The sequence below is a fragment of the Ctenocephalides felis genome, unplaced genomic scaffold, assembly GCF_003426905.1.
Source record: "Ctenocephalides felis isolate EL2017-DRISC unplaced genomic scaffold, ASM342690v1 CF-g0.4_SCAFFOLD_01886, whole genome shotgun sequence".
In the NCBI taxonomy this organism is placed as follows: Eukaryota; Metazoa; Arthropoda; class Insecta; order Siphonaptera; family Pulicidae; genus Ctenocephalides; species Ctenocephalides felis.
In genome coordinates this window covers 8,006,690-8,029,463 of record NW_020538040.1, presented here as the reverse complement: position 1 = coordinate 8,029,463, position 22,774 = coordinate 8,006,690, and the positions used below count along the sequence as shown (strand labels likewise).

At 29.7% G+C, this 22,774-nt stretch overlaps 5 protein-coding genes across 11 annotated transcripts in view; 2 read left to right on the top strand and 3 right to left on the bottom strand.

Moving 5' to 3' along the window:
- Positions 1–6,870, bottom strand: part of LOC113378531 (max-binding protein MNT-like) — a 136,819-nt gene extending 129,949 nt beyond the window's left edge. For 2 of the 6 annotated variants that reach the window (XM_026619072.1, XM_026619077.1), the window contains exons 1-2: positions 4,229–4,563; positions 2,655–2,847 (exon numbers count right to left, since the gene is read on the bottom strand). In XM_026619072.1, coding sequence (XP_026474857.1) covers positions 2,655–2,847; positions 4,229–4,321 — 286 coding nt within the window. In that variant the 5' untranslated portion in view covers positions 4,322–4,563. Of the gene's footprint in view, positions 1–2,654; positions 2,848–4,012; positions 4,162–4,188; positions 4,565–6,852 lie in introns of those variants that run through there. The other 4 variants (XM_026619074.1, XM_026619073.1, XM_026619075.1 and 1 more) reach the window with 4 other exon arrangements.
- LOC113378532 (39S ribosomal protein L18, mitochondrial) lies at positions 5,913–7,197 on the top strand. Its single transcript, XM_026619079.1, has 4 exons — positions 5,913–6,271; positions 6,330–6,480; positions 6,880–6,985; positions 7,062–7,197. Exons 1-4 carry the CDS (start codon positions 6,105–6,107, stop codon positions 7,151–7,153), a joined length of 516 nt encoding a protein of 171 aa, XP_026474864.1. The 5' UTR covers positions 5,913–6,104; the 3' UTR covers positions 7,154–7,197.
- Positions 7,171–7,530, bottom strand: LOC113378533 (cytochrome b-c1 complex subunit 9). Its single transcript, XM_026619080.1, has 2 exons — positions 7,313–7,530; positions 7,171–7,246 (listed from the first exon to the last, which is right to left on the bottom strand). The coding sequence occupies exons 1-2, from the start codon at positions 7,439–7,441 to the stop codon at positions 7,211–7,213; spliced, it is 165 nt and encodes a 54-aa protein (XP_026474865.1). The 5' UTR covers positions 7,442–7,530; the 3' UTR covers positions 7,171–7,210.
- A 348-nt stretch (positions 7,531–7,878) lies between these two features.
- LOC113376442 (septin-1) lies at positions 7,879–10,475 on the top strand. Its single transcript, XM_026616353.1, has 6 exons — positions 7,879–7,998; positions 8,376–8,568; positions 8,634–9,010; positions 9,088–9,335; positions 9,407–9,508; positions 9,978–10,475. The coding sequence occupies exons 1-6, from the start codon at positions 7,978–7,980 to the stop codon at positions 10,108–10,110; spliced, it is 1,074 nt and encodes a 357-aa protein (XP_026472138.1). The 5' UTR covers positions 7,879–7,977; the 3' UTR covers positions 10,111–10,475.
- On the bottom strand, positions 9,304–21,068 carry LOC113376441 (histone deacetylase 3). 2 transcript variants are annotated; one of them, XR_003367028.1, is made up of 9 exons: positions 20,770–21,068; positions 20,620–20,702; positions 20,330–20,518; positions 19,982–20,256; positions 19,725–19,912; positions 19,404–19,657; positions 11,544–11,703; positions 9,809–9,929; positions 9,304–9,355 (listed from the first exon to the last, which is right to left on the bottom strand). XR_003367028.1 is itself a non-coding variant. In XM_026616352.1 (7 exons), the coding sequence occupies exons 1-7, from the start codon at positions 20,922–20,924 to the stop codon at positions 11,549–11,551; spliced, it is 1,299 nt and encodes a 432-aa protein (XP_026472137.1). In that variant the 5' UTR covers positions 20,925–21,068; the 3' UTR covers positions 11,483–11,548. The 2 variants fall into 2 exon arrangements, 1 of the variants encoding a protein (XP_026472137.1); XM_026616352.1 differs by lacking the exons at positions 9,304–9,355; positions 9,809–9,929 and having other exon boundaries at positions 11,483–11,703.
- Positions 21,069–22,774: the final 1,706 nt, after the last annotated feature.

Below are 22,774 nucleotides of genomic sequence, written 5' to 3'. Positions count from 1 at the left end.
ACGTGGGGGAAAGAGGGGTATAGTAAGATATCACGTGTATTTATTTTGTAACTATTTTTTTTTAAAAACGTTCAAACATTTTCAAAAAAATTCAAAAATGTTAGTTTTTTCACGTAACTAAAAATACACGTGATGTTTGGTGGGGAAGGGGGGGTTAATTTTGAATATGATCATGTATTACCAAAGGGCAGGGGGAATCCAAAAATCCTTAAAAACTCGCTCAAGTAATTAATGGACGCCCCCCCCCAAGAGTAAATTTCCCAAAGTTCATATATTAATTTTGGTCGCTTATCAATGTTTTGACTTATCTGTCACTAAATCCCTTGGTCTGTTTATAACAGTCTCGTCAATAAATGTCGAAATATTTATAATTCATTTACATAAACAAAGTTTTATATAACAGTTTTCCATCTTGTAAGAACATCTGATCACCACATGATAGCAATATAAAACCGATATATAATATAAACGCAGCGCAACTTCATGAAGCACGCGGTATCGTAAATGTGACCGTAGAAATTATTATATAGAATTCACGTGGTACGTTGATTAAAATACGAAATGCTGATTTGTGGACGAATTAAAAATATATTTGATAAATGAGAATTATATCTGAATTGTTCGATTTATTTATAAATCGAAAGAATCGGGTTTCGTGGATAATGAGAAAGCTTTACATAACAGGAATGATTAATAAGAGAATCAAAAAGTAATTTTAATCTGCAAGTGTGTTATTGAAATATAGTCATTGTTTTAGATAAACCTATCATATTATTAATATACGTGTTACACATTCCAAAGTAGGATGTAGAAAATATGTACTGATAATTATTTGTCAAGAGAATATAAAATAATCAATATCATATTTCACAATGCGAAAGAAGAAACCAAATATAGACTTTTAAATGTAGCTTGCTGTCCTCTTGTTTATGCATATACTTGTTTAATTTTCTTATATAATTTTAGAAGAGTCTAATGCAGGGCTTCTTAAACTATGGGTCACGACAACATTTGGGGAAAGATTTTGATATCAAATATATCTTATATCATTTTATAACATCACTAGGTTTTTAGTATTATAGGGTCCGTCAGATAACTTTTTTTTTTTTGAAAATGCTATATATATAAACTACTGAATATTTTCTCAATCTAAATCTATTCTATTTGAAAGTACAATCCTTCTGGTTAATAATCAAAAATAATTTCATCGAAATGGCTGTTTAACTTTTAAATGGCTGGCAAAATGTTCTATTGCTACCAATAAAGAAAAGTTGTATGGCGGACCCTTTAGTATTATTTTTTATATCGTCTAGATTTTTGTAGTTTTACAACTAATTCTGCATGTGTATAAAAATATTATTTCTTGTTCTTTTATATTTTTGTGGGATCGTCAAGAAACTCGCAATAACAAATGAGGTGGCGAATGACAAAAGTTTAAGAAGCCCTGGTCTAATGCATTAAGGGGGTATTCTGGCCTAGAGGCATGAATTTTGTGCAACTTTTGAAAGGCAAATAATTTTTACTAGATTTTCTTTTACAAATTATTAAAATTAATGTTTTGAGTGAAAAAAATTCAAATAGTCATGCAGTTTTAATTTTCGACATATGATATGATCACAAAATATTATAGCAAAAAATCCCAAAATTTTTCAAAAAAAAAAACATAGTTTACGATTATTTTAGCACAAAAAATACACGTGATGTTGGATGAGGAGAGGAATAGTAATTTTAAATATCACCCACGGGAGGGGAGTACAATTTTTGAATCCAAAATGTTCTAAATAATAAAATCCAAAAAGTTAACGATTTTTCTAAATACTAAAAATACACTTAATGTTGGGTGGGAGTAAAGGTAAGTATTTGACATTAATTAATTTCTTTTACAAATTATTAAAATTAATGTTTTGAGTGAAAAAATTCAAATAGTCATGCAGTTTTAATTTTGAATGGTGACGAAGTAGAAGGTCTCAAAGAACTGAAATCTTATGATACCCATGATTTCAGCGAATTTATTTATTATACATATTATTAATCTAGAATAATAAAGCTACTGTATGAACTACGTACTAGAATGAGTAAAAGTTACTAAAAAAACTTTTATTGTTTTTGCACAAAATACTGACTGACAAAAATATTTTTTACAACTTTTTTGATTTTCTAGATTTTTTTTAAAAAAGTAGTTTAAACTGGAATTTGGAAGTGAAGAGAAGTTTATTAAGAGCACTATGTAAAAAATTCAAGTAAATCGATTCAGTAAAAGTTGAGAAATCGTGGATATCTTATCGAAAGACAGTTTCGGAAATAGCGTTTAAACTTTTGCAGAAAACGTAAACAGAGGAGAATTATTGTGGTTAAATAGCTATATCTCCAGAAATAATTGAAATTTTGGAATGATTTTTTGCGCACACATTCTTGAGTAGTTAAACTTTAAAAAAAATTATTTGATTTTGAAAAAAAAAAGGTTTTTTGTAATTCTAAACCAGAATACCGCTTTAAGTAGAGTTCAATGCTCTAGAGATAAATATGAATAAAAATGCATAACAATCGTGAGCTAACAGTAAGCACATTTCTATGTGGTGCAGCATATGCAATTATGTGATTTGATTTGATTTGATGAATTTGTTTGTGTAAATAATAAAAGTTCGTTCCCTCACCGATGCGGCAGAAGGAACTGGTTCGTCGTTTGGCGGCGGCCAGACGCTGTTGCTTTTGTTTCTGTTCTTGCTGTTCGATGTACCGGGCCGCTTCGAGCAACGTGTCCAGTGACATGACGCCGCCGGCCGACCTCGCCAAAATGTCGCCCCCCGCCGCTCTCTGACACGCTGACGCTCGGCCAGCACTCTGCCACTGTCAAACAGATCACTGATTTGAAAATCACGTTAGGATTCACGAAAAACTCGACGGACGCATTTTAGTCCTAGGTAACTAAAACTATAATAATATTGGAGGCACGCAAACGAGAAATGTGGTGGTGCTGCCGCTACAGCGAGCAACGCATGTGGTTGGTATCGGGATCGGGGGATACACGACGACGACGATACACGTCAGGTGTAACGATCGCGTTCTGGCGCGCGTACGCCGCGGATTGACCTATACGTCGCCGGCCGCGCGCACACCGAATCCGCGCTAAACGGCTAGAGGCGCGAGTGCCGCGAGCACGAGAGCACGGCCGCACAGCGCCGATTCAAAACAACACCATCGTGCTGCGAACGGACACCGAGGGCGAACGGAGCCAGACGAAAACACACGAACGAACGCACCTCGGATGACAGAATGAACCGTTTGATACAACACGAAACAAGCAAGCAAGCAAAGCAAATGTATATGTGTGCCAAATTCAAAAGTCCAATTTTCAACAATATCGAAAAATCGAAAATAAAACTAAAACGTACACGTGACTTTTATATGATTCTGATATAGCACGGTAAACAACAACATGACGCGTTTATCTGCAGCACGCGCTATTTAAATGTCACTTTGACTACCAGCACACGCGCGTATGTGTATGAGAAAAACACGTCAAATCGATCACTTGTTAATATAGCACAAATCATAAATTTTCAGTCAACAACACAATGAAAGCAGCTATATCTTTATTTTATATTATTTATTGAACATTTTTTTACAGCTAGTCAATTACAATTAGCACCGTTCTAAGTAAAATGACACGACGTTTCAAAAGACACGCGCGCGTCACACTTCCAAATGAGTCAAACCCGACCGAGCATGGTCCGCGACAGCAGACCGATCTCACGTGTCACACGGCCAATGGCGATCGCGAAAGCTAGTCACGTGAACGCAACAGCCAATCGCAACGCTCCGTGTGATGTAATGAGCACAGGGCGTGCTCAGGGTTGTAAACACACACTGACAATTGATATGCAATATTAGACATTCACTTAGGAAAATGCAATTAGAAATTAAAGATTTTCACTTTTGTTGCACTAATTGAAACGATATAGGCTTGAACTCGTCGATTTGGATGTGTGAAACGCGTACGACGTATCACCACCTGCGTTCTAAACAATGCACCACTGGATAACTGGCATGGCTTGTTTAGCTGGTAACTTCACTTGTGCGCACCCCCAAAATACGATAAAATAACGAATTTTATTATGCATCAGGCGAAAATTCACCGATAGTATAACAATTTCTACTATTTTCGACACAATTACAGGTAGTTCTTACCTGTAAATTGCTAATTTCAGTACACAAACACTATATTTACACGCAGAGCTGTCAACGTCTTGTCACTTGGTGGTTTCTGCCTGGGACGAGTGCGAAGCGTCACGCGTTCTCTTTCCTTCTCTTTGACGTACATCTGATATCTCGCTCGCTCGCAAACCGACTGTTGTTCTGTCACATGCACGCGGACATATTGTGCCTCGTTGCCAAATCAGTACACCGATGTACTTACATTTAATAACACTAATTTTAAATCGGAATCTACATGTGCGAATGTATATGAAAAATGATTAAATTATCGTTATAATAAAGATATAAGATATTTCAGTGGTATCAATGGCCCTCGATCGAACAACTTTCAGAAATGCACATGCGATGCCTACATGCATCGGTACATTGTTACAGATTGCAGCAACGTGCACAATTGCGCAATTCGTGAATTTCCTAATTTCAGCTACGATTATGCTTTTAATACAATAATCACGTGCTGCAAATGAATTGCAATGAATTTTTATTTCAAATCATACCATCAAATAATAATAATAAACAATTACACTAAATTAACGCACTAATTTCTTTAGCTTGACTTTTAATTAGACGTAAAAAACATTATTAAAATTTAAATATATATACAACATCATAAATTTCCATATCAGAATTTATATGCCAAATTATTATAATTTTATTATTATGGTTATAAAAATAAAACTAACTATCGACCTTTAATAATGATTTGAATTTAATTTAATTATATAGAGCTGTAACTAAATTTAAAAAGAATGCTGATGAAAACCTTTAAATAAAAAAATGAGAAAATTATGTATATATAGGGCAATACATCAAATTGAAAAATTTACAAAATCTTTATTATTTCCATACGTTTCGACATATTATCTTATGTCATTTTCTGTTAAATGTAATTTGGAATTTTCCTAATTTATAATAATAATAATAATTTACAATAACAATACTACATCATTTTTTGTCAGTTTAAATTTAAAAAAAAATTAACCAATTTAAAAAAATATATTTTCAATTCATTCGAAAATTATATTTGTTTGAAATAGTAGTAGTGTTATTGCGAATTAATAATATTGTCTTTATTACAATAGCATACGTTTTAAGTCTTGATTTGACCCATCTTTAATAATAACATATTTCTAAAAAAATAATAAATAATAACATATATCTAAAACAATTAGGTAATGAATGTTGTAATAAGTAATATGGAGAACATAACCAAAACAAATTTTGAAAAAAAACCTATAAAACTTTTAACAAACTTGTGTTTTACTTGATGATTTGTAAATTTATTCTAGAAAATAATTTAGCCTCAATTTATAAAAAAAAAATCATTGAATATATTTGTACACTAATAAAATGCAAACCAATAGGTTTTTTTTTAAAAAAAAAAACACTAATGTCTTTTTATAGAGTTATTGTAACTTATATGGGAATAAAAAATTATATAATATTTGTTAAGAGTTTATAGATTAAATAATACATTTATTTACTATAAATTCACTAAATTTATTTTAAATTTTTATTAGTATTTAAAAGTTAAATACTGAAAAAAAATGTTTTAATTTAAATTATATATATATATATATATATATATAAATATATATTATAACAGAATGAATATCAATTTTAAAAATAAAAACTTTTATGAAACTTTCTTATGTATCATATGATCTATGCCTCAAGGTTTGCTAACACTGGCCTTACTTGCTTGTGGAGGCAGCAGTGGATTTTGCTCAATATAACCAAAAACAATAATTACAAACTTTTGTCAAAAACAAGATCATAACTGTTTATATAATATAAGAAGTTCTTATAATAAAAGTGCAGTATTATTTTTACATCAATTTAAACATCACTAAAATCAAAACCTAACCTCAAAATTTCACTAAGTGAAAATGTTGAAGACTTTATTTAATCAAAGTGTACGACAAAACAGCACTAATGCCTCCTTAGTAAGTACAGTTTTTCACAATAGAAACCCTAGAAATTTAGAACGAATGAGGATTGCTTATAAACCTGATGGATGGCATGTAGATAAACCTGGACGCTCATTCTGGCACAAGTAAGTCCACTACTTATATAGTTTCAAAATATTAGATAAAGTTATGTCGTTTTTGTAGATTAGAGTTAACTGAAAGCTCTCGATATATAACTGCACGAGTGGTGCATTGGAAGGAAGGCCCTGTACTAGAAGCTAGTACGAGCGAATGGGCCATTAAGAAGCAATTGTATAGACCGAAAGATATATCTGCTTATAATAATTTAGGAAAGGTAATGTATGAGGAATATGAAAGTGAAATAACACCCTTATGTTAAGCTAGATTTTTTCTAAAACAAAATTGAAATCTGGGGTCCTGTAGACCTTTGTTATGCATATGTTGCAATAAATCATTTTGGTAGAAATTTATTTCAATATTCATCGTTTTGTTTTGTAATACTTATGCTTGGCCTCTTTACAAATGCATTTGAGAACATATCATTCACTCAATAACTATATATAGAATTCGACAACCCTTTTATATGTGAAAATTTTGTAATTTTTTTTAAGTATAAAAATCTTATTGACAAATATACATATACAACCATCATATGTACATATAACAATATTTTCTTTGTTGTTAATCAATATTTATGTTATCTTACCATACTTTATTTATTTCCTTTCCTTAGATCTTTGCACAAAGATGTCTAGAATTTGGCCTTTCTGAAATATACTGCAATATAGAAGCTGTGCCGAATGGAAAAGTAGATCAATTCTTAAAGTCGGTGGAAGCAGGTAGGGATTACAAACACTTATTTCTGTTACTACTATATTATATTTTACACTTTTTATTACATAATTGATTTTTCAGGTGGTGTTGCACTCAGTGAACCAGCAAGATTCAAGAAGGCTCAACCATGGGACGCTGACAGACCAGAAAAGCCTTGGGAAGTAACAGAATAAAAATTTATTTGTCTAGCTTATATAATAAACTCTACTTTATCCAATTTGAGTTGTTGTTTATTCATATTTATGTTTGATGTGCGCCCACAGTTTCTGAAATTGAAGTGCCAGAATATTAATTAAATAGAAAGTATTATATAATTAGTTTTAGATACATACCCCTTCATTAACTTTGTTGAACATGTATTCAGAACCTAATTCGAACGTTCTTTCGAAAAAGAACGTCGAGGCCATAATAGTGGCTACAAATGTGGAAGTCCTCCTGAATAACAAATCGTAAACACCCATTTTTTATTTAGTTTTTATATTTTGCAATTGTTTCTAAATGCCAAATTGGACTAGGTATGGTTTTTTTTTTGAGCAAATGAAGTAACGTCAAATTCGGCTTAGTTCATTCGATAGCAAAATGTGTAGCCAACACACACAAAGAAAAATTAAATTATTTCAAGCACTTAGTTACTTTTGTAAGTGAATTTCTTTATAAATACAATATCATATTTTATATATAATAATACAGTAATAAACAAAAGCAATGACCTCAGCTTGCTGTGCAATTCAAATATTTATTATCTAAAAACTAACTCAAAATTTATGAGCGATAACAATTATTTTATGTGTGTCAAACCTTCACATTAGCCATTTTGTGGCAACACTGTCTATTCGATGACACCCCTCCCCAAACATTGAATTGTCATTTCTTACTTAATTTAATTTAATAAAACTGTCACACGTTCATTGTTTTAGTGCTATTCTACTTTTTATTTATTAACTACCGGTCCTATATCTGTGCAATTTAAATTTTAGTTCATTAAAATATTAATAAAATGACCAGCGAAACGAAAAATGTAAGTATTAAAGGAGAAAAGAATTTTTTTTTGTTTATTCTAACAAAGCGCATCCTCTTTTTCCTGAAACATATGTCTTTTGTTTTAATATAATGTCTACATATTAAGGAGGGGCTGTAATGGTTTGGAATGCGGCTCCAAATTTTCAACTTATGTTGCATCTTTTATTATTGAAAGTTAACTTAAGACTGCAATGTCTGTCAAATCACAAATTTTTGATCAAGTATATTAAAGATAATTAATTAAGATTTATAAGGTATTTTTATTGCTTCAGTTTAGTTCTTGCTCCAAAAGTTTTTGGTCTTATAGTTTTTTAATTATATTCTCATAACAATAAAATAAAACAAAGTCATCTACAATATTCTTTCCCTTTTCAGTTTTCTAGTTTAGAGACTCCTGGTTATGTCGGTTTTGCAAATTTACCAAATCAGGTCCACCGAAAATCTGTTAAAAAAGGTTTTGAATTTACATTGATGGTGGTTGGTGAATCTGGTCTTGGAAAATCCACATTAGTGAACAGTTTATTCTTAACAGATCTGTATCCTGAAAGAATAGTCCCTGGTGCTGTTGGTAATTTAAAGAATTAATTGAGAATGACTAAATGACTTCTACTTACGAGTTATTTTAATTTTTAGAGAAACAAAATCAAACGGTAACATTAGATGCTTCGACTGTAGAAATTGAAGAAAGAGGTGTAAAATTGAGATTAACAGTTGTAGATACTCCTGGATATGGAGATGCCATAGATAATACAGATAGTTTTAGAGCGATATTGCAATATATTGATGAACAATTTGAAAGATTCTTACGTGATGAATCTGGACTTAACAGAAGAAATATTGTTGACAATCGAATACACTGTTGTTTTTATTTCATATCACCATTTGGCCATGGTTTGAAGCCATTGGATGTTGAATTCATGAAGCAACTACATAATAAAGTTAATATTGTTCCGGTGATTGCAAAAGCTGATGTCCTTACAAAAAAGGAAGTGCAGCGCTTGAAACAAAGAGTAAATATATTATACTTATATATTATAATCATTTTTTTTCTCTTAATAATTAGCATTTTCAATATATTTCTTTCTAGGTGTTACAAGAAATAGCAAATCATGGAATAAGAATATATCCTTTACCAGACTGTGATAGTGATGAAGACGAGGATTACAAAGAACAAGTAAGACAGTTAAAAGAAGCAGTACCTTTTGCTGTTTGTGGTGCCAATACATTGTTAGAAGTTAGAGGCCGCAAAGTCCGTGGTAGACTTTATCCATGGGGAGTGGTCGAGGTTGAGAATCCTGAACATTGTGATTTTATTAAACTGCGCACAATGTTAATGTAATAATAAATACTGAAATCTAGAAATAATTCAGCATTGGAATTTGTATTTAAAATTTGTTTCTTTACAGTACTCATATGCAGGACTTGCAAGAAGTTACACAAGAAGTACATTATGAAAATTATAGATCAGAACGCCTTGCTAAAGGAACTCCATTGCCAAAGAAAATATTGTATGTATCTATATATATATAAAAACGGATATGTATGTAATGATAAAACCTAACTTATATAAAAATTAATTTGGTCAAGGGTTGCACAACTGAAACACTTATATTTTAATGTAATAGATCAATTTTCCTAATTTTTTTTAAAATGCGTGTTTGAAAATACATGCATGCAACCCTCAATTTTCACCTTTCCAATTTTATTAATCAATTAATCATTTTTAACTGGTCTTTTGTGAATGTTAATGAAAAAGCTTAATTTTTTATTACGTATTTGATTTTTTATTTATATCATGGGATGATCACCTCTAACATGTTTCACTTGATGATGCATCTAATCAACCATAAAAGATATGTCCGCTATTTTCTCTGGATTTTTATTTATAAGTGTAACAAAGCAATGCGTGATCGGGTACAGCTAGTTCATCTATAAAATTACAAAACATATTCTTATGTAAATTTTTTAATTAAACAGATCTGCTTCCGATGATAAATCTGCAGCTGCAATAAGTGATAAAGATAGAATGTTGCAAGAAAAAGAGGAAGAACTACGCCGAATGCAAGAAATGTTGGAAGCCATGAGGGCTAAAGTTCAATTGCAGAATTGAATATCTCGAATCATCAGTATTATTTTTAACTCTTATCACATGAATGATATTGAGACTGATCTATAATCACACTTAATTACTTATCAACAGATATATTTTTATCTGTACATTAATAACTATAACTTAGTGATTTTATTAAATCCCATTAATATAAAATAGTTTATAAGATTTATTTTATACAAAGAGCATTTATATATATTTTTTATAAGTAAAAGGCATATCCATAAATTAATGTGATGCATTATTACGCCTGCCATGACTAACCAAATTATCAAACTAGAATAAGTTTAATCATTGATCCGTTGCGAACTAGATAGAACTTGCATATGCATATTTTAATCAAGATTTTTTATATTTTATAATCAATTATGCCTCGATCTATGTACAATACTATTTTTACATTATTGTAAAATACTTGAATATAATAATAAAAATATAAATTAAAATAGTGTTTATTATTAGCATTAGTCAATTAGTTTAAAATTAAATTAGCTAAGCTGCCAATTTTATAACATATTCTGTTATTATTATATTATTGGGGACAAATGTTTTACAGGTATTTTAAAAAAAAAATATTTTAGGTTTATCTTTTAAAACAATCATATATAAAATGATCTTTTAGCCTGGATGATTTAAGGGGGTATTCTGGTCTAGAGGCATCAATTTTATAACGGCCTTATAAAAAAACTATTTTTACTGTATTTTTTTTATATAAAATTAATAAAATTGAGGAAAAAATAATGTACAGAAATATGACAATATAATCAAAATGAAAATGATAAAAATAAATGAGTGGATTATATAACAAAATATTAAAAATATTAATAAATTAGAAAGTTTTAAGAAAAGGTTATGGAAAAAACAATTGGTATGATTGGTTGTACGCTAACACTTTTTCACTAAAAAAGATTTTATCAAAAGAAGTGATTTTATAAACTTCTTTTTAGACGAATAAACAAATTTTGTAATTCAAGATTTCTTTAAATTATGTCTCTTTTGAGTTTGTTATGTGAGACAAAAAGTATTATTCCCTCAATGTCATGGATAATCAATCATATAGGTAATTAATTGTTTTTTCAGTAAAAAAAAACTTGTTTAAAATTTCGTGGAGGAAGGAAACAGAGGAGCTTCAAAAATAATTTAAACTTTGAAAAAATCCTCTTGTTACACATAATAAAAAACAAAATGCTTTTTTAAAAATCCTAGACCAGAATACCCCCTTAACATAAAATCGGAGCCTTACAATATAATAGTATAAAAATTATTTAATTTAAAATATTTAATATTTATATAATTTACATATATAAAATATTACCTAAAAATAATTTTTGAATATCTATTTCAGGCCTGGTATATAATACCTACAGCCGCATCATAAATGACTTCAATATTTCAAAAAGAATGAATTAAAAAATATTCAACCAAAATCTCACATTTGTTAGGGTTCAGAATTTTCACTTGTCTTATCTTGATCTTTATCCCCGGAATAAAATTCATTTACTGGTTCTACAGCTTTGTCTTCATCAGCCTGACTGATTCTGACATCTGGATCTGGTTCTTCTTTAATTTTTTCATCCTCAGGAAATGCATCTTCTAAAATATTATAATATAGATTTAGTTGATATTATTAAAAATATAAATTGAAATTCCTAACATGCGGTGGTACTCCGACATACGAGTGACGGAACGATTCATTGCCTCGACGTACGAGCAAAATTCGAGATTTTGTATTTAAAAAAAAAAACGTTGATGGCATAATGAAAATATGGATAATTTCGTCAGTTGTAACAATAATTTTCCTGCCATAGAAATATTTTGGCTGTTTTACGATAGTATATTATTTTATAGTTAGTCATTTCAATTATCATTTAATATAATAGTAATTAAGTAGTAGAGCGACTCATGCGAATCAATCGAGGATTATTTTAACGTTTGAAATTTTAGCAAAACACAATAATAATATATATGTATGTATATCTGTATGTAAGTAGATGTGTATCTATATATGTATGTATGTGTATATACAAGTTATAAATTAGCATACCATATTATAAAACTGTAAAATAGTGAATGTACAGTTATACAAGGTGCTTAAACATAAAGCATTGGTAAAATGTGACCATTTTTCGGTCATTGTGGTTAATTTTTAATAATTCCGTTCATTTAAACTTTAGATTCGTAATTGTAAATAACATTTCTAGGACTAGAATTAAGATTTTTTTGTTTATGTCTCGCACAATAAAGCTTGAGCACAAAACAAATATTTAAACTGATTGTGAGTAAAATGCACATAAAATATTATGTTATTTTTTCATTTTTCTGAAGTAAAATTTCTTTAGGCGCGACTAGAGTGTAAATATGTGAAAGTGCAACGGAAGTTGCGTTACGCCAGAACTGTTCGTCATTCGCCCTCGATGAAATCATTTCTATACGGGTTGATTGTGATGGGTCGTCGTGTCGAGTGAGTAGAATTCTTTCGTTGTACGCGTACCGGTGCACGAGGAGATCGAAATGCCATTATATTTTAAAGTTAAATCGTAGTACAAATCTTGATTTAATAAAAAAAAAATCCTGAATCAGAAGAATATTTTAACCTGTCCCCCGTAAATAATTATAATGAAAATAATGAAACATTTGTACCGTGTACGAAACGTAAGTTTATTGAAATAATTTCTATATTATTCGTAGTTTCTATAAATCTTTGAAGTTATTAAAATGAAAAATATTTTTATAGGCAAGACAGATATTACAGCTGCTCAAAGAATGAGATTATAGTTAATTTTAATTGCATGAAGTTCTTCAAACACAATTACGTGATGAGTGAAATTGTGAAAACAATATTTTTTTAGGCATTGTTTAACATAATCCACTGTGGGAACGAATATTATAAATTTACTTCATTTTTCTAATGAAGGTTCAAGTGTTAAATGATGTATTTATTTTTAACATAAATGCCATCTCCTACAATAACAAAAAAGTTTTACTTCAATCGCGTGTGAACCTTACGCGCACTCTTTTTTTATGAAACTATTTAATTTGTAAGTATTTTACCATTTTACAACCCTTATTGCGCCAACTTTTAGTGAAGCTTGCCAACACATTATAGTGAATCTATTCTAAGCCTCTTAAAGTTGACCAATTTTGATAATGTTCAAAAGTTCATATATCAAGAAAAAATATTAATTCTGGAAAATTTGGGGCAATTGTGCAATTTTTGACTTGTGGTCCTACAAACGTTATTTACAATTATGGAGCCAAAAAGCAAATTTAATAAAAATTCACTACAGTAAGTTGAGTTGAGTTCTTAAATACTCTGTATATGTTGAGTTCGCGTTTCTTTATGTACATATTTGTTTTCATAACCATGGGTCCAAAGGGTATAACTCCAGCTAAAGGCCTTACAATAAATTATAAGCATGAGCTCTAAAAGCTTGTGGATAAAAATTATCTTTGAAAAACTTGCAACAGTTTAAACATTTGTTCTACAAAACCTGTCTAACTCATTTCCCAAATATCACAAATATTCAGGAACAAACAAAAATTAAATTATTAAATGGTAAATTTATTTTTAATATTATAAATACAAAAACCAAAGTGCAGGAACGAAATAATGGCATTTCAATGTATTTATTTGAGAAAAATTGCTTTGAGATACCAGCATGGTTACAAAACAAATTCAACTCGTATGTTGGGGTACCACTGCATAAGTAATAACGTACCTATAGATGACTTTTTCTAATCATTTATATTAACTTAATATAAGCTTTAATGGATTAATAGAATAATATATGCACTAAAATCTATCTTCATTGGTTATAATAGGTTTATATCACAGTATAAAATAGTAAATTTATACACAACATTTAGAATTTACAGAGATGTCTCCATTATGTTGGACATGTCACTTTTCCGTGCACATTTTGCACTTGAAATTCCATCACTTGATGTAAAATCGAAGTTTGAAAATGATTTTTGCTTGCTAATTTTGGAACCAGATGCATCAGGATCATTTCCATTTAGACAATAAAGCATACTGTCCGTTAACTCATTCTCACTTAAATATGGCAAATCTGGATTTGATTGAAAATCATCAGGTCTACTGGAAAAAGAATTATCAACCATCGGGCTATTTGTCATTGTACTTCTTGAATACAAATAATCTCTGAAAGTATTGGTTAAAGACTGACTGCTATCTTGGGCAACAGAATCAAATTTAGGTGATTTATCATCCTCGTCAATGCACATTTTGTTACCACTGTTGTTCAAGCACTCATCTTGGTTGCATAAAGAATTACTATCACGCTTTCTATTCATCTGAGCTAAATTGCACAGATTTGTTCCTGAAAGCATAACCAAAGGTTTTCGAGACCTTGGAGTCATAATACTCTCCTGCATAGCCCTTGACATGCGTTGTGTTGATTTTGTTATGGGTGATACTGAGGTTTCATAATTTGTACTCAAAGGTGTGACATTATTATCTCCAGAACAATTAACAGCAGGTGTGCTAGTTGAATAATTACAAATGGTCATTGTTGGAGTCCCTTGTACAGTATCTTTTATTAATTTATTGCTGTTTTTAACATTCGTGAAGAACTTAGAATGAGGTTTGATTGTTTTCGTATCGTGAGCCATTGATTTTAAGTTTCCTGTGCTGACTACACGAGTTTTAGGTTTCTTTGGTGTATCTGATGAAATCACTAAATCATTTATTTTACTAGAACTTTCAGTTAAAAAGTCTTGTGACATAATATTATTTAAATTAGGTTCTGACACATATCTTTGACTTCTACTTAAACTTGCACTTGCCAAGGATTCTTCTTCTATTAATTCTAAACCATCAATATCCATCAAAGCCTCACAAGATTGTGAAATATTAGATCTTTGGAGCACTGCATTTTCTGTACAATCTTTGTACGAAACTATAGATACATCCGTTTGAGAATCATGAATACAATTTTGGAATAATCGTGCTTTGTGTAAACCGAATGAAAGTTTTGGTGAGTGTGAATCACCAACTCCTCGAAATGGAGTCCTATTCAAAGTACTAAGACCTTTCTGGAATATATGTCTTTTGATTGAGTCCCCAAGTGAACGACCACGCATTTGTTTTTCATGATGAAATTGTGCAGGTGTACCTTGTCCATTTTCTTTATTAAACTGTTTTATAAGTTTTCTTTTCTTACTTGAGTCTGGCAGGCTTTGTATGTGTGCATACAGTTGTGCCAATGCAGTTTCTGTTGGGTTTGAAATATGAGCTTGAGCTGTTTTTTCACGGTCCACAAAAGTAAATACAGTATTTGCTGTGCTTGTTGTATCTGAAAGAGATTCATTCAAATCTATCTCTGGTGTTAAAGATTGTTTACGTTTCTGTTCCATAATATAAGCCCTGATGTCAGTGGCTAACGTTACAGGTACATAAAATATTTCTTTCACTTTGGATATCATTAAACTCACTACACATTTCATGTTCTGCGAAGTAACATGCAAGTCTTGTGGAGACAGGTGCTTTGGGCAAATTAAATGTGGTGTGAATAACGTAGCTAAGCTGTCTGGTGACATTTTGTTATTCTTCTCAAAACTAGCAGTCTTATTTAGCAAATGTAATAACGTTTTGAGTAACAAACGGTTCTTTTCAGGTAACAATAAAATCAACAATTGTATAGCTTGTAAAATTCTTATTTCGTTAGAGTCTAAATTCTTGCATAGCTCAGCTATTTGCTGGTAAGCTGCATAATGTGCTTCAGTCAACAAAGGTTCATCCAACTCTGACAAAAACCCTTTGAGTACACTTGCACAATCATGTACTGAATAATTCTCTAAATTACTTTCTGTCAAAACATCGTCTTTACTGACTAGTCCTTTCAGTTCTTGTTGTCTGACTAATGATCCTGTTATCCTAAACAGGCCTTCACTTAAAATATTTGGTTCAGTGGAAATATGCTCGAGCAAAATATATATGTTACTTAGTCCTTTCATATTATTCGAAGGTTCAACATTTGTCAAAGCTTTACCCTTCTTCTTCATTGCCCTCTTCGATCGTTTTGGCTTATCCAGCTCTTTTTCCGGAATCATCCGTATTTAAATCTAATATAAATGACAAATGCATCTTAACTAGTACCATATATTGCTCGGGATTCTCTTTTCTCAACTGCTCCACCAAAATATTATCATCCACTTCAACAGACATATTTATAAAATATATTTATAACAGATTTCAACTAAAACTTAACTTTTAGGTTTATTTTTTTATAAAACAATTAGTCAGTTACATTGTTTAATGACTTATAATAGTGACATAACGACTTATAACAAATTAATTTAACGAAATAAATTATAATTGACAATACTGTAATACGAAACGAATTTTTGATAGTTCATCTCCAAACGAGACGTACCAACATACAAGGACAAAAATATCAGCGCAACGGCAGGGATGGGTAACCTTTTTCCGATCGTTATGATTAATGAAAGAAAGTTTTTTTTTTCGAATATTATTAAATTTGATATAAAAAAATAAATATTTAAATTTCAGAAAATAATAATTTTTAATTATTATTCAAACAACAAGCTTTTGCAATAAATATAATCTTTACACAGTTTTTTTTTAAACAAATGTGTTTGAAAAATTAATTTGTCTCACAGAGCATATGGAAGTAATTAAATATAATAAAAACGAGTTATTTATTGTAATTTGAATAGGAGTCAATAACCGATGCAATAGCATAAGTAGTTTTTCTCATATTTTAGAAATAAATTCACTTAAATAATTACTTTTATGCAAACAGAATGCATATTGCAAACAATAAGCATTGTAATTTCATATTTTGGGAGTTGATAGTATTATTAACATGCATATTATTAAAATTGACATATTGTATAGTATTAACCCAAACTATAAATTTGCAATATGGTTAAGATTTGAATACTCTATTTTTTGTGTGTGTGAGATTTAGTGATACTGAACAATAAAAGATTATAGTAAATTAATATTACACACAAAAAATTATTAAAAAACTACTAACTGTTTAAAAAATTTCATAAATATTTAGAAATATTATTCAGTAAATAGAGTATTCAATGATAAGACGTTAAGTAAAAAAATATTTTTCAAATTATAAGTGAAAATTTTATATATACAGTCAACTGGAAACGCAATTCTAATACTACGCGGAGCTAAAAATACGACATCCCTCCGATAACACGGACTTCCTATTACACGGTTTTCGTTGAACAGCCCATAAGTTTTTTGCGCAATCTATGAATATCTTTAGTGACCAGATATTAAAAAGGCATTAATGTAAGCATTGTTACTGATTCTTATCTTTTAAAGAGTGTTTACATACACATGCCATATTATATCCTAGACCATATAATAATTATATCATGGATTATATTATAGCTGTGTACGGTTTCCGTTTTAGTTATGTCATAACATATTCCATAGCACATTTTGTTCCAGTATTACTAGAAAAAATTCTGAACCGTCGGCATGTAGAAAAATACTAGGAAAGACTTAAACAGAAGGTGCATATCTATTATAATAACATGCAGTGTTGAGATGTACTTAATGAATAGTTAATTATTTATTGCTTTTCATTTTGACTACTTGGCTGCAAATGAACACTTCAAGAATATATGAGAGAGAGAGAGAAAGAGTCAGATAGAATCTTCTAAGTGTGTAAGAAATAATGTATTAATATTGATACAGACTTTCTTGAATGTGTAGAATATATGTGTCCTTTCAAATCTAATATTTTATTTATACAAAGCATTACAGTATAATATCAATTTTTGAAACAATCCACTACTAATGATAGGTTTTTTTGGTCCAAGTAGGTGCTTTTCTCCAAAAAAAATAGCAGATTGTCAAAATAATAAATATTTATTTTATTTGATGCAATGATTTAAAGATTATATATATACAAAAGTGGTCCGAGTATAAATAGATTGGCAAACACAGCCGCTTTGAAATTTCATTTCAATTTTTATTCTTTCAGCATATCATAGATGTCTCCACCAGCCGTAGCACGTAAATTTACCATTAGGTTCAATTCTTGATAAGATTTATATAAGTATATAATATAGAAAACATGAACCTTATTAATTTGACTAAATGATATGAGAACAAAATATACGCCTATAAAATATATTTTTAACAAAATCACAAATATGTTGTAAAAAATATTTGATGAGAAATAATTTAACATTTTTTATAAGCGAAAAAGATATATTCCAATATATAAAATTGGTACTGTGTTTTAAAACAAACGCTGAATTTGAAGCACAGTAGCGCCATCTGTGATACGCCGAAGACACTCATACAGTGTAAAGCCGATTTGTTCCATGTTTACCCCCCATGCTAGCGCCCCCTTTTCTCTATTTTTTTTTAGTTTATCATTGAAATTATATGAAAAACTACGTATGATGGCGCTCCCTATACGATTTTTTTTTTCTATCATAGACTGTGAAGTCAATAAATATTTTCAACAACTTACTAAACGTTATTCATGTTTATTGATGAGATTTGCCATTTGCAATATTAAAATATATATTATACCACTGTGCATATACTCATACTTTGGAGCAATAATGTTTTTATCTATTATACAAGGATACCAAATTTTATATTGAAGACTACTGAATTAAGACTAAGAGGCTAGCTATAGAAACATGTGGATTTTAAATGAATTTCTAAAAACTTTCATACAATTTTTTATTGATGTAACGCCCAATCTTTAAATTCAAATAATATATATATATATATATATTAGGTGGTCCTTAAAATGGTCATTTTCGAATTTCCTTGCTCCCAGGGGCTGAAATGGTTCCAAATAGATAAAAAACAATTGTCTGAAAGTTTTAGCTCTTAATATTAACGTTTAGATAGAGCGCAATTCAATCAAAGTTTTGTATGGAAATAGCATGAAATTTTTTCAAATTTTTAAAAATGTTTTTTAGATGTGATTTAGCGAACAAATGAATGAATAAAACTCATTCATTTGTCGCTAAGTTATACCTAAAACATTTTTTTTAAATTTTCAAAATTTTTTCCATGCTCTTTCCATACAAACTTTGATTGAATTGCGCTCTATCTAAACGTTAATATTAAGAGCTGAAACTTTCAGAGAATTGTTTTTTATCTATTTGGAACCATTTGAGCCCCTGGGAGCAAGGAAATTCGAAAATGACCATTTTAAGGACCACCCTAATATATATATATATATATATAATATAAATATATATATATACATATATATATGTATGTATGTATATTAAGTTTTTCTTTTACTAACCTGGGACCATATGCATTTGCACACTTGGTGAATTGGCACACATTTTCAAATTATCGTACACATGCTTTGTAATAGTTTCCAAATACTGTTTAGTATTAGCATTATCTTGTCGTGTAGCAATTTCAGGGTGCAAACTAAAGTCAGGAGCAAAGTATTCTAAATATTCTGTTAAGGGTAGTTCATTTGAAATTTGTTCATCAACTAAGAGAGATGTTTCATATGTCCAACAACGAGCCACATTCCTCAATGTATACCTAAATAAAATGATAATTCAGTTGAAACAAAAGCCATTATTATTTATAAAATTATACTTTTACTTACCCTCCTCCTCCTACAACTAATGTGGGTACATTCAAATCTCTAACATATTTAACACAATCTCCATGCCCTCTTGTGCTCAGAGAAAAACATCCAAGACGATCACCAGCCAAAGAATCAGCACCACATTGCAAAACTATTGCAGTTGGTTTATAGAATTCCATCACAGCACTTATTACAGGTTTAAACACCTAATAATTAAATTCAATAGTTATATTACTATAGCAATTTACTAAAATCTGTAAGTTCTAAATAATTACTTGAAAATAGCTCTGATCATCAATGCCTTCTTTAAGTGGCACATTGACTGAATAATATCGTCCACTCTCAGCACCAATTTCATACATATCTCCTGTTCCTGGAAAGAAATAATTTCCATACTTGTGGAAAGACACTGTCATTACTCGGTCAGTTAGATAAAAGGCTTCTTGCACCCCATCACCATGATGCACATCAATATCGATATATAGAACCCTTGGATGGTATTTAAGTAATTCTAATATAGCTATCACAATGTCATTTACATAACAAAAACCTAAAAATAATAAAATCAGTTTAAACTAGATATTTATAAATATTGTTATAGTTATATATTTTATTAAAGTTACCGCTAGCTTCAAATTTTTTAGCATGATGTAATCCTCCACTCCAGTTAATAGCAATATCACAATGATTTTTATTTAATTTTTGAGCACCTTCTAAGGATGCCCCTGTATACATAGAACAGAAGTCAAATAAACCATCGAATACAGGACAATCATCGCCTACATTAAAATGTGACAGGTATTTTGTATATCCTAAAAATGAATATTTTTCAAACAAATTGCATAAAATGTAAACTGTTTATATATAAATAAAGCTTATAATAACAAAATGTTTTCTATATTTCAATTACTACCTTGAATATTTTGTGGAGTCACTCTTTGCAAAAACTCGATGTATTCATCGCTGTGAAATCTGCACATATCATGAGTACTTGCACTAAACAAATAACAGTGATTAGTTTAGTATATTTTGTTTTATTTAACAAGTGTTTATTATATCTTACCTATATGGGCGATAAATCTGCATCTTTTTATGCAAACCATAATTCAGAACTAAACTATGAATCACAGATAACCTATGAGGTTTCATTGGGTGCCCAGGCCCATAATGGAAATTACCCACATTAGGATTATAAAAATATGAAACTTTTCGACTCATGATTTATCACAATACTAATAAATTAATTATTAAAAAATATACTCCTTTAATATGTATATAAAAGATAAAACAATGACTATAACTAATAATTTCTTAGTGAGTTGTATATCATTTTTCATGGTAAAATTGGATTTGGTTAACTCATGGTGGACGTCATTTTTAATAAATAATTAAATTTTAAAATACACTTATATTAAAGACCCGAATTAAAATATATTTGGACGTATAAAACACTTTTAAAAAGTTTTGAAGTTTTGCTCAACAAGGTTGACATGTTAATAATAAACAATGCCATAGAGGCCACTAAATATAGATCTGATACTTATTTAAAATATAATATACCATAGATTAGTGATGTCCACTCGAATGAAGTTCTTAACAACTGAATAACTGTAAATCAAATAATAATATAAAATACAGATAAATAAACATAAATATAATAATAATATTGATATAAAAGGTAAAAAAATGAATTGAACCATGCCAAAATTCAACCAACTCATTCGAGTTCCAAATTAAATCGAATCATTCGAGTTACTGGCATGTTTCGTGTTGAATCAAATCACTCGAGTTACTCGTTGATCCGAATTGAATCGAATCTTTTGAGTTACTTGCGTAATCCGAATTGAATCTATTCATTTGAGTTACCTGCATACATAGATAAAAGAAGAGTATATAGATCGATAGCCATTCGATGTATTTCGATGTTAAACTTTTTGTCTACATTTTAGCCCATACTACCGAATCGATTTTAAAAAATCAAAAATTGTTTCAAAGATGTTAGTTGAGAATGATAGTAATTGGTTTTATGTGAAATTCGACCGAACCGTTTTCTTGCAATTAACTGTTGAAGGAAAATTTTAAGCCAATTTTTATGAAACATTTTTGACGGTATATATCATTGTCTTATATAACGTACTGAAATATTACGGCCTTACGACAAGTAGTTTAATTTCAAAAATTTATCAAAGTTTGAGAAAATGAGTGGTTTTTTGAAGTTTGTTAAAATTAAAATTAGATAATTTACTTGGTATAACGATAGAGTACTTAGTCTTAATGAACATACTTAAACCATTAAAGTCCTACGGAAATTACACATATCGAAAAGTTCATGTAACTTGCCTTAAGGCAAAATACCAATACCAACTAGTTTTAAATAATTTTTGTAATATATTTTTTGATAGTAAATTATGTTAACAATCTTCACGTTGCTAAATAAACTAAACAATTTATATCATAAATTTTGATTACATTTACTAACTAAATATATCGATAGGTTTTAGTTTTTTTTAGCTTTTATTTCTTCACATAAAGGCTGAATTCGAGTTGATTCGAATCAGGGTTTTTCTAATTCGAATCACTCAAATCAGAAAATCGAAATTTTCGAGTCGGCACATCACTACGCATAGATATTTAAATTAAATTTATATGAGTTTAAACTCTCTAAACAGGTTATTAATTATGTTTTTCAGTAATACATTCAATTAAATTTTAAATGCAGTTATTAGACTTAATTAAGTCATTTTTGCAAGCACATACTTTTTGGCGTGTTATATGAATAATAATGCAATAAAGTTACTGACGACATTTGAGTTATACTTATACATTTGAAAATATAAAAACTAAGCTATTCAAAAATATTTTGTAAAATACATTTCACTGAATAAATATTGGAAACTTGAGCAAGAAATTCTATATTTCTCATTAATGTTTCAAACATTTTCAACTGTCAACACCTGGTGGCATTCATGCGAAGCTCCCGTTCAAAAAATAGAAAAGTAATCGAAAAGTCTTCTCTTCTTTGCCAAAAGCGAAATCGATTATGGTGCCGCAGAGCAGTTTGGGTACAA